Source organism: Grammomys surdaster, unplaced genomic scaffold (genome assembly GCF_004785775.1).
Source record: "Grammomys surdaster isolate TR1022 unplaced genomic scaffold, NIH_TR_1.0 343, whole genome shotgun sequence".
Classification (NCBI taxonomy): Eukaryota; Metazoa; Chordata; class Mammalia; order Rodentia; family Muridae; genus Grammomys; species Grammomys surdaster.
The window spans coordinates 463,468-476,366 of record NW_021604762.1 but is presented as its reverse complement, the minus strand read 5'-3'; the positions used below and the strand labels follow the sequence as shown (position 1 = coordinate 476,366).

At 40.3% G+C, this 12,899-nt stretch overlaps 1 protein-coding gene across 2 annotated transcripts in view; it reads right to left on the bottom strand.

The window, feature by feature from the left end:
* Positions 1 to 12,899, bottom strand: part of Babam2 (BRISC and BRCA1 A complex member 2) — a 364,624-nt gene that overhangs the window by 158,928 nt on the left and 192,797 nt on the right. For both annotated transcript variants that reach the window (XM_028778958.1, XM_028778959.1), the window contains exon 7: positions 3,627 to 3,736. In XM_028778958.1, the coding sequence (XP_028634791.1) occupies positions 3,627 to 3,736 (110 nt within the window). The remainder of the gene's footprint in view (positions 1 to 3,626; positions 3,737 to 12,899) is intronic.

Genomic DNA, 12,899 nt, shown 5'->3' with positions numbered 1-12,899 from the left:
CCTCTCCTCTCCTTTTCTTTTGAGACTGAGTCTCCCTGTGTACTCCTGAAAGGCTTTAGATGTACAGAGATCCTCTTTCTGCCTCTTCCTCCCAAGTGCTGGGATTTAAACACATGTGCCATGCCCAGCCCATAAGTTGAAAACTTTCACCTTTCCACTTTAAGTGAAATCACTTAAAGCAAGTTAGTGCTTCTTGGCAGGTCTGACCTACCAGCATCACTACTCTGGGCCATTACTAAGTAAAATAAGGTTCCCTGAACCACTGTGATAGAATGACGGCCAGTCTGATAATCAGGAAGGACATCTATTAATGACTAACATGTAGGGACCATGTACATACAGCATGGAGACCTGAACAAACAGGCGCCTCCTACCTTAGGCAGGAAGGAGCAAGACCATACAAAACTTTACAAGGTTCTCAGGATGGTATGCAAATTAAAACATGAATTGTTTATGTCTAAGCTCTTGTGTTTAATATTCTGAGACTTCAGTGGATTGTGGGTAAATGAGATCCCCAGAACATGCAACCAGGCTAAGAGCTTAGGGAACTATTGCATTCAATCTAGCAAATGAGGAAGCCTGCATAGTCATACCTCAAGTTTACCTTCTCCATTTTAACCCTTCAGTAAAATCTTCTTTTGAAGTTCTATTTGAAAATATTGTAATGTTTGGTTGTTTGCTTTTGTATTAGAAATATAGCTACATCAGGAGAATTTGTATCAACTAAGAAAAAATTTGAAGCTTTCATTATAGCCATTCCAAATTAGGGGTTCAAATTACATATGAACTTATAAAACTGTCAATATCAGGCCTTTGTTGTGCAAGGCACTATGGAACTGGTACACTTATTCATCACTCTGAAGGATGTGCAGCTCAGCAAAGGATTAGAGAAATGTACATCACTTATAAGTAGATGGCATGAGGACAAATGACGGTGACAGGGAGGCTAGACTGTGCTCAGAGGCAGCATGGGTAGGGAAGGCATGTGAACAAAGCCACAGAGCATGTGCACAAAGACACAGAACACATGCACTCACCGGGAGGGGAGAGGACTACACAGGGCACTGTGCACAAAGCAAGGCTTTAGTCAGCAAAGGCATGGTAGGAAAGGAGTAGCAAACTGAGAATGCTGAGCTGAGACTCAGTGAGGGAAAGAGACAGCTGCAGGAAGGACAGGAGGCACACTGAGAACTGGGGTGCTGTTTGTTTATTTGTTAGGGTTTCGATTGTTTCAGACACGGTCTCTATGTGTAGAACTGGCTGTCCTAGAACTTTCTCTGTAGACCAGGCTAGCCTCAAACTCACAGAGATCACGTGCCTCTGCCTCCTGAGTGTGGGGACTAAAGGCATGTGCCACCACACTTGATCTGAGAGCGGTATTTTAGAAATAGAAAAAGTGACTTAAAACATAGCTCTCCTTTCTCAACTGTCTCACCACATCTTAGATTATTAGACTAAAGATATTTATTTGCAAGCTTTCTTGCAAAGTAGGCACAGTCATTTCAGAGAAATAACCTGGCTTCAGTTCAGAATAAAAAAGTCTTTCTATATAGACTTAGTGGCACAGGGCTGCAATCCCAGCAGCTTGGGAGCCTGAAGTGGGAGGAATCCCAAGTTTGGGGCCTGCTTGGGCTAAATAATAAGACCAGCCAGGGAAGTGTAATGAGATACGATTTCTAACGGAAAGTAAACTCTGGGCTGGAGGCACAGCACAGCGGCAGAACTTGCATTGTATGCTTGAGGCCCTATGCTCCATCCTGTTATCACAGAACAATGCTCTTCTGAGAGATCAACTGCTTGTTAACTAACGTGCTCATTTCTCAGACATCTTGGGATGTTTTTCTCTACCTTTCTCATCACCCAAACAGCTGAACTTAGCTCACTGAGTTCACACTGAGTGTCCAGAACTACTGTGTATTTCCATCATAACCAGTCAGCTCACTGAGTTCACACTGAGTGTCTAGAACCTGTGTATTCCCGTCATACCCAGCCTTTCCATTTTTCTCCAGCTCAACTCTTCCCTGTCAACTACCCACCTCTCATTCATTGTCATGAACTCCAGCAGCAAAAACAACTATTCTAATAGCTACTACTCGGTGAGGGTTGCCCCCAGTGCCAGACTCTACACTTAATGCTCTGTGAAAAGTATTTAATATAACTCTAAAAATAGCATTATTAAATAAGTGCCAGTATGTCCATTTTATAAAAACATAAGACCCAAGGTGCGTGAACTTCACTGGCCCACGTTAGGGGCCAGAGGCTGGCTGTATGCATCTCTCCTCATGCCAGAGCCTCTGTCTTTTAGATCGCACTGCTGCCACCAGCGTATGGCCTTTTATTAACATGGGTCAGTATTTTAAGTTAAAATTTCATGGGCTGGGCAGGGCAAAATACAGTACTTGCTACTGTAAATTCCCACTCCAGCTGTTATCAAAGATATATAAATTAGTAAGAGAATGCCTGTACATTACTGATCTTCGCAATCTCCCACATTTGGGTTTAAGCAGCTGCATCATATCAATTTGTAAGATGGGGTGTCCATGACTCAGAACTTAGAGCAACTGAGGTCAGAGAGCATCAAAATGGCCCAGTATATTATTGTCGGATGGCAACCATATCTACTCTCAGACAGAAATCTGCCAAGCCTGATTAAAGGCCTTACAGAGAACTTTAATAATGCATTTTTAGTCAAAACCTGTAAAAATTTCTGTTGATGAAAAATGTGTCTTGTCAGAAGTTCCCAACCAAGTCTGCTTATAATCCATTTTCAGTGACCCTTAGCTTCCTTTGAAGTTGAACAAGCCACTAAAGCATGTAGCCAACAATGAGCACATTGTGAAGCGAGTCTATAAAACGCATTTCTAATGAGAAAAGTTACTTGGTTGGAACACAAGTATGATAGCACATTGTTTTGACTATGTGACTGGACACTATGTAAAACCACAGAGAGCTACAGAAACACAGAAAGACCTCAATCACCATCATACTAAACCATCTACTTTTAACACTACCTTGATTACTTTCTGATTAACTTTTCACTTAATATTTTAAAGAAACTGGTTATATTCACAAATAACTTGATAGTTTTGAATATATGTTACGTCAGGTTACAACTACTGCTTGCCTAGGGACACCCAAGAGAGTAAACTTTGGAGTTGGTATACTCTACAATTCTTTCAAGGACCCACAGGTATAATACAGAGAGCACGGATTGCATGAATAAATTCACTGAAAGATGACACTTGCAAATACTCTCTGTATGTACTGAGCCATCAAAACTCTCAACCCAAGGCTAGAGAGATCGCTTAGCAGTTTAAGAACATTGGCTGCTCTTGCAGACGCCCCGGTCTAGATCACAGCACCCATATGATACAGCTTAGAACTGCCTGTAATTCCAGTTCCAGGGGGCTGCTGCCTTCTTCTGGCCTTTGTTGGTACACGCATGTAAATGGTATACTTACACTCCAGTGTGTGTACTCATGTATACACAAGAGAAAAAAAGTTAAAAAAATCCTCAATATACAAAATTTTCAGAAAAGAAATTAAGAGTTCATGTAAAAGGAAGAGACAAATGTCTTACTAAGTAGAAGCATCTGGCTCATGATATCAAAGACACTGACACTTACTGCTCAATTCGAGGTGACAAGTACAACTTGGGGTACACCTGGGTGGCTTCAGTATCCTCAAAACTGACAGAAAGGAGGGCCACATCTTCTCCGGGGTCTTCATTTACATCCTTAGAAAGGAAATGAAAATCACAATATGAGCACCTGTTCTCTGAATGCTTTTGTTTTTTAAAGATAGGTCCTATTACGTAGCCCAGGTTAACTTCAAACTCAAGAGCTTCCTCCCAGGCCTCCCAAATGGCAAGATTATGAGCATGTATCATCACGCCATGCTTACTGCAGAATCATATCAGTGATGAGCTTGCACACAGCCTACTGGCATGGAACCATGGTTTAGAGTCATCTTCATTCAACCAAATGGCTCAGCATACCTTTGCCTCACTCCTCAAGGGTGGTGCCTCCCAAACTTCTTGCCCAAAGTCTACCACAGTAGAGCACAAAACCTCAACTACTTCACTTTTCCCCATATTCTCAGTGCAGCAGGGGAGTGAATCTGATGGTAACAAATTAGAAGCATAGTTACCACAGTTCAGTGAACATACTGCTACATGTCCTAAAACACAGCAAAAATATGGGCCCAATAATCCCATTATACCAATCTTTATAGTATGCTTAAGTTATTTAAATAGAAAAAATTCCTAGTAAATATGTTCCAATGAAGTATAAAGTATGCCACTACGTAACTAAAGGCTGGGTGGGGGCAGTGCACATGGACTTTAGCAAAGTGATTATAGATGATTTACCTGGGAACGTCAACACATACCTATCATATATATCCAATTATGAGACTAGTTTAAACTCCCCATTAACCTAAGAATGATAATTACTGATCAATCCACCAGGGGAAGCCTTGAGGTTAACTGAATTGGTAAGTACTGACATCAGACTCACAACTAAAATTGAAAACTAATTCAAGGAAGTATCGATGATGCATGGACGAAGTGTACTGAAGCCAAAGTGGGAACTTTTCACTATGTTTATTGCCAAGTACCAAGCTGTCTGCCAGAGTTCTGAATAAAATGCTGAATCAGAGCAACTCTAAAGCGCATTGACTGTAATCTGTACACACCACATTTCAGTAACTCCTAGTAACCTGGCGGTGGCTCCAAGTCAAGTACAAAAACCTCAAATAAAATACTCTAACTAGATCTTGTTCTCCTGTAGAGAGTAGTAAAAGCAGACCTGTATTTCTGAACCAGTTTACTGGTCCTGGGGGATGGAGTGGGGGCTCAGCCACACAAGAAAGGGGTCCCAGCCTAAGCTTGAACTGTGCGTGAGGACTGACCTTCAGAGTCCTTCATCTGTCCAAATCCCACTCCCTTTCGTGCATCTCGGGAAATGGTCAACACGCACACTGCTCGGCTTGGGCATTTTCAGTATCTTTGTCTGCTTTCTTATTGTGCTATTAAGATGTGCATGTGTGCCGTATATACACAGGGACAAGGACCATCAAGTATCTCCTATCTTTTGAGAATAAAAATTAAAAAGCACCAAGAAGTGAGAGTTAGGTAGGAACACGTAGCTTCCACTTGCTGCAGCCATCTCCATGGCTAAGCCTTCCACTGCCTGGGCCTTGGCCTCCTGTCCTACATCTACCTGTTACAGCTTGCTCACCAGCCTATGTGAGGACAGTGAACTCATTGGAGTGTCTTGGGCAGGCATGGATGAAATGAGGGGCTACATGGAGAAGCACATCAACCACAGAAACCCTGGAAACACCAAAAAATGATCAATACTCATGTCTCATTTCTGCTTCACTAAAGACTTGTTCAAAGCTGCTCAAAGGCCCATTCCTCTGCTTCCAAGGTCAGAATGGGGGCTATACAAAATCATTGCAAATTCCAAATCTGAGTGAACAAGACTAGGCCAAGATGACAATGGTGAAATATAAAGAGAACCACCTCCCTTCCTTGTCTCTGCCTCTGAGAGGCAGCAACCTTACTGTCCTACACCAGCTACAGCAGGAGCTCCAACATAAGCAGCAAGCCTCCAAAGCTCCCACCGTGTTCCAACATGGAGATGTAAGGAGCTGAAGAGTGTGTGGCTCTCGGTATCTGCGATCACAGTCCTCTAGGGTACATACAGCATATAAGAACTAGAAGAGCTATTGTCTTAAGGGGCTCAGACCTTTCTACTGAGCCCCATGGCCTGCTCTATAAAATACAGGTAAGGGAGGAAGAGGAGGAGGAGAACTTATGAAGTAGGCTCAGGGAAACTAGCTGAGGGAGCTACAAACATTGACAAAAGGAAAGGTTTCTGAACAACAAAAACCAAAATTGAATTCAAAGCCCAATGCAAAGCATACCCAAGATATTTCAAGCAGAGCTGGCCCACAAGGCACCCTGTGATCTCCAATGTCATGGTCTGAGCAAGCAGGAATTTGAGCTCACCTTGTGCTATGCATGCTATCACAGCACACATAACAAGGAACATGTCTGGAAGCACCTAGACTCAGAGTCGAGGCACTGTCATAAACTGTGGCACTTTCATTCAGACATAATGATTTAATTATAGAAAACAAAAACTATATTTCTACAACAGTCCTCAGCAAGTAACAGATCAGTGTATTATGTGATTTTACTATGTTAGAATCCTTGATTTTAAGAATTGTTGAATTGCTGACTACACTTTCAATTAAGAAAATAAACACCTCAATGAATTCTGGTTTGGGATGAGGACAGAACTTTCAACAGTTTCTGAACTGGTCCTAAAGTCAGACCATGGTTCTGCCATTCTGTGCCTTGTATTATATACAAAGAGGCATCCTTAATACTGAAAGTGACCTAATCAAAATGTCCATCAAATCAAATATTCACATGACTTACTTTTTTATGTAAAAATAAACAATCTCACCATTTTACCATTATGCAAATTTGATTTTAGAAAATGGTAAAATTATGTCTACTAAAACCTTTCTTTGAAATATATTTTCTTAAGACCTTTATCAATAAATGCTTGATGTTTATCAACAAATATATTTTATATACCTTTATAAACAGGGTTGTATAAAAAGTGAGCAGGTAAAAAAGGCCCGCGAGGGGAGTTTAAAAAGCCCTGCCACGGTCACTGCAACAGCCTGAGGCTGCTCAGTGCCACTCCTTTCCAGGAGCCCTCTTAATGCAGCAGGACCTTGTCTGTCTGTCTGTCTGTCTGTCTGTCTGTCTTCTTACTTGCTCTTTAACAGCTCCTGACAGGAATGATCCCTTGCCTCCAAATACTCTTCTCTTTTTTCCCTTCTGTTTTAATTCTAAAACCCATTGCTCTGATTTTCTGTGTCAGGGTTTGGCCCTACACGTTCATCTTTTTCTTTTTTACTTCTTAAGTTGTCCTTTTTGTTTGGTTAGTTTTACCTTACAAAAATTAGGCTTCTTTTCTTTTCTTTATAGCCCAACCATTCATTCATTCTCTTGACCCTCTGGGCTTCTCGCCTGTCCCCTTCCCCAATACCTATCCTGTTCCTTTCCCCCCTGCCCCCCCTCCCCCCAGGTCCTTCCCTCCCTCTACCCCCAAGATTATTTTGTTCCCCTTTCAAAGTGGGATTGAAGCATCCTCACTTAGGCCTTCCTTCTTGTTAAACTTCATATTGTCTGTGAGTTGTATCATGGCTATTCTATTCTTTTTGGTTACTAATCCACTTATCGGTGAGTATATACCATGCATGTCTTTTTGAGTCTATGTTACCTCACTCAGGACATTTTTTAGTTCCATCCATTTGACTACAAAATTCATGATGTTCTCATTTTAAATAGCTGAATAGTGTTTCATTGTGTAAATGAACCACATTTCTTGTATTCATTTAGTTGAGGGACATCTGGGTTGTTTCCAGCCTCTGGCTGTTACAAAAAAGGCTGCTATGAACATAGTGGAGCACATGTCCTTGTGGTATAGTGGGACATCTTTTGGGTATATGTCCAAGAGTGGTATAGCTGGATTTTCAGGTAAAACTATTTCCAATTTTCTGAGGAATCACCAGAGTGATTTCCAGAGTGGTTGTACCAGCTTGCAATCCCACCAGCAATGGAGGAGTGTTCCTCCTGCTCCACATCCTCGCCAGCATGTGCTTTTACTTGAGTTTTTGATCTTAGCCATTCTGATTAGTATAAGGTGGAATCTCAAGATAGCGTTGATTTGCATTTCCCTGATGACTAAGGACTTTGAACATTTCTGTAAGTGCTTCTCGGCCACTCGAGAGTCTTCTGTTGTAAATCCTCTGTTTAGCTCTGTACCCCATTTTTATTATTGGGTTATTTGGTTTTGTGGCGGTTAACTTCTTGAGTTATTTATATATTTTGAGTATTAGCCCTCTGTCAGATGTAGAGTTAGTGAAGGTTTTCCCCAATCTGTAGGTTGCCAATTTGTCCTATTGACAGTGATTTTTGCCTTATAGAAGCTTTTCAGTTTTATGAGATCCCATTTATCAATTGTCGATCTTAAAGCCTGAGCCATTGGTGTTCTGATTAGGAAATTTCCTCCTGTGCCAATGAGTTCAAGGTTATTTCCCACTTTCTCTTCTATTAGATTCATTGTCTCTGGTTTTATGTTGAGGTCCTTGATCCACTCAGAGTTGAGCTTTGTGCAAGGTGATAAATATGAAAACAATGATATTTTCATTCTTTTACATACAGACTGCCACTTATACCAGCACCATTTATTGCAGGTGTTTTTCCACTGTATTTGTTTGTTTGTTTGTTTTGGTTTCTTTGTCAAAGATAAGTGTCCATAGGTGTGTGGGTTTACATCTGGGTCTTCAATTCTATTCCATTAATCTACCTGTCTGTCTCTGTACCAATACCATGTGGTTCCCCCCCCCCCCAACACACACACTATTGCTTTGTAGTGCAGCTTGAGATCAGGGATGGTGATTCCCCTGGAAAGTCTTTTATTGTTAAGAATTGGTTTGGCTATCTTGGGTTGCTCTTTCCATGTCTGTGAAGAATTGTGTTGGAATTGTGATAGAGATTGCATTGAATCTATAGATTGCTTTTGGTAAAATGGCCATTTTCACTATGTTAATCCTACCAATCCATGAGCATGGGAGATCTTTCCATCTTCTAAAGTGGGTGGAAGATAGGGGCACCCTCTAGAAAGTACCAGACCTGGGAGGTGAGAGACTCTCAGAACTCAGTGGAGGTGACCTTAACCAAAATGCTCAACACTGGGGAGAAGGAACTCCAGGAGTCCACCTCCAGTAGCGAGACAGGGATTCAATGGAGGGACTGGGTTACTGACCCACAGTCAACATTTCTGACTCAGAATTGTTCCTATTTAAAAGAACTGCAGGGACAAAAATGGAGAAGAGACTGAAGGAAAGGCTGTCCAGTGACCAGCCCAACTTGAAATCCATCTCATGGAGTAGGGGGTGCACCAAGGTCTGTCACTATTACTGATGTCATGATGTGCTTACAGACAGGAGCCTGGCATGGCTGTCCTCTGAGAGGTCTTACCAGCAGCTGACTGAGACAGAAGCAGATACTAACACCCAACTGAAGTCAGGGACTCCTATGATTGAATTAGGGGAAGGACTGAAGAAGCTGAAGGGGAGGGTGACCCCATAGGAAGACCAGCAGTTTCAATTAACCCAGACCCTAGGGAGCTCCCAGAGACTAAGCCACCAACCAGGAGCATACAGGGCCAGTCTGAGGCCCCTGGCACATATATAGCAGAGGTCTGCCCAGTCTGGTATCAGTGGGAAAAGACACAGTTAATTCTCGAGACTTGAGGCAACTGGGGAGGGGAAGGCCTGGTAGTAGGGGGGAAACACTGTCGTGGAGATAATGGGGAGAAGAAATGAGATGAGGAACTGTGGAAGGGGGGACTGGGAGGAGAGGAGCAAAGACTGGAATGTAAGTAAATAAAATAATAAGAATAGAAATATAAAATAAAAATAAACCCCAACCATGCAGAAATTTATTTTAAAATTGGTTCTTTTACTCCCATCTTAACACTTACTTTTCAATGTAATCAAGATTAGAGTGTTATCTCAGTCAGCTTTCACTGTACTCATAAACATATATAAGCATGTAGGCACACAAGTGTGCGTATACACACACGCGCGCACACACACACACACTGGCACACAGGTACTCAGGTGCACACCTCTTTATCCTCCTATTTTGTTTTCTCTATTGGATCAATTACACACATTACTAATTGATGTTTCAATGGCTACATACTACTCCCAGCATGGATATATCTTTTATTTAACCACTGCCCTAGCAAAAGAATTCCATGTTGCTTGCAATTCTTAGCCACTTCATAATGCTTTGATATGTGTATAATTCTATGTCTTCAGTAGTGAGCTATTTCTTAATAGGTAATTAAAACTAAGCTTAAGAGTCATGAATACCTTATATTTCAGTAGAATTTAATGGACTTTTTAACTGAACAATTTTCAGAAATGCAAATTTGAGCCAACGCATATTTGTGATGCTGTGAACGAGTCTGTTTCCTTCCTTGTGAGTAACTTGGTAACAGGGTGCTCATCCACTCACTCTTTCTAATGGAATATTGGTAGGATGTTATCTGGAAACAGCATCCTGATTTAGATACAGCACTGAATCAACTTTTCACTTATTTCTTGGACATTCACATTTGTTCTGTATACCTGGTCAAATCCACTGCTGATTTCTCTTTAAGAGTACTCAGATCATTTTTGTTGGCTACTAATTCTATTATCTATCACCTACAATATGTGTTACATTTTCTCTCATCCTAGCTTTGGACATTTATTTTGAGGTTCTTCTAATATCAAGATGATGTGTGATTTATATGGTCAACATTTATATCTGATAGTTTGTAGAAAAAGCCCACAAGACAGTGGTCCAGTTATTTCTAATTTATCTTCTGAACTATTGTATGTTTTATTCCTCTTGATGAGATACTTGAATTTTCCTTGAATTGTTTTTTGACTCCTAATAGATAGCTATGTTTAGTTTAGGGTGTTCAAATAAGCCCAAAGAGTTCCAAAAATATAAATCCACACAGTGCTGTTTCCAGTTTCTGCAACTCTAACAGGCTTGTACATGTGTTCCTTCCCATCTGGGAAATTAGAAAAGAGGCTCTTGTACCATGGTTCTTAGAAGCTAGCATTACAGATGATTATTCTAACCACTAATGGCAGCATGTGGAAAACAGGGGATGGTTAAAACCTAGTAAGGGACATTTTAAAATGTACAAGTATACATTTTCAGGGCTTTCTATCTGTGCCATTTGAAACTGCCACAGGCTAAAATAGAAGGAAAAAACGCCAAATCTGCTAAAGCTACAGAATGTTGCCTTCTTCCTCCCCAAAACTGTGTCAGGCACTCACATGTACACAGTGAGGTAATAATAGCTACGGTATTCTGCTGAGACCCAACAGTGATTCTGGCTCAGCCTTTGACTGTAACAGAAAAGGGTTCCTGATATTTATGATGAATGTTCACAATAGACAAGTTCTTGAGAGTCTGAACACTTTTGGATCCCCGTCATGGAACATACCACATATATAGTGAACTGGTTGAAAAAACAGAAACTATTAATGCAGGGATAACTAAACAAGGAAATGAGAGAAATTAACCACTACACTGGCTGTTCAAATCTGGAAACTTCTCAAGTTTCAGGTATATTGGATAAAATCGATAAAACTAAACAAAGTACCTTCAACTAGGAAGATCTTCAGTGTTCATCTCTGAATAACTTAAACTATAATCATGTATATTTTAATAAGGAAAACTCATATTTGAAAAATGGTACCAGGCAAGGCTACATCTCATTATAATAAGTCAACATTTCATTTTAGGTCATGTATGATTATTCTCGATTGAGGCCCTTTGCAAATATCAAAAGACTGTAGAAAAAATGACAATTAACCCTGGAAATGAAAGTAAATACAAGTATAATTTATTGTTATGTGTCTCTCCTTTGATATGCTAATTGCTTTAAGACAGAGACCATTAAACAAGTCCATATATGTTGAGATCATTTAGTGTCAATATAGGTACAAACTACCAATTAACTAATTGCTGACAGACATTAGCTGAACCAAAATGTTATTAACTATGGTCACATGGGAGGTCTATTAAAAAAAAAAGCCACTGTATTTCTAAACTCAGAAGAGCTTATAACAAATCTATAAGCTTTACTAGCAAGACCAGTCTGTGGACATAAGAGACTATAATAAAGCTATTTTATAGTATGTCAAAACTCTGGTTTGTCCCATCTGAGTTATATTTAAAATGCTACTAACCTAGACTGACCATGATTCCTAAGGTGACCATAAAATGAGGCCCAAATATTATTTATACAAAAAACTTTGAGTTTTCCACAAACTAAAGAAAACTAAACATTTCTAAAACAAATCTTAGTCAGAGATACCCTGACAGGTTTGCATGTCAGATGCTCAATATTTATTGTAGATTCAGTACCTCAGTTTTTCTATTATTTAGATTTTTTTAAATTAGTTTTTCCAGGTAGGAGAGATTAAGATTCTCTTATAAACAAATAGATTACATCAAATGCTACAAATGTTGCAGAGAAAGGTTAAAGCAAAGTAAGGGGATGTGGAGGAGAGAAAGGAAATTCAATACTGGTGGTCAACAAGGGTCTTATGGAGAATTAGGGGTGGCTCTTCATTTCTTAGAAAGAGACTGTATGTCAACATAAGGGATCTTGATCAAAATCTGACTCTGAGGTCTACTGACATCAAGACATGTCATTAAATATGGTATGAATATGATTTTATATAAGCATAAGAAATATATTTAAGAAAAGGAAAATGATGCACATAAGGCTTTGGTCACTTTGTCCCATAATACACTAAACATTTCTGAATTTTGGTCTATTTCTCTTCATTCAAGTGCTGGGAAATATGCAGGACCAGACAAAGTCATATAGTCAGAATGCAAACAAATCCAAAAGGAAGATCAGAAAGTTGGGTCAGCAATAGCTGACTCTCCCACGTCTGGTCCCTGCTGGTGATGATTCCCAATCCTGAGCCTTCTTTCCACACGTCAGAGTGTTGAAGCATTGGGTTAAGAGTTCTGAAGGCCCAGATATAACTCATCTCCACCATATGCTGAATTTTTGTGTTCAAAATGAGAGGGGCAGAGAGACACACACAGACAGAAAGAGGCAAAGACAGAGATACCTTATGTAGGTAGCATTTATCAGAGTCAATTCTGATTAGTTTTGTTAAGGGGAAGTGGATACATTCCCCGACCTAATCTCTCTCAATCTCTCTCTCTCTCTCTCTCTCTCTCTCTCTCTCTCTCTCTCTCTCTCTCTCTCTCTCTC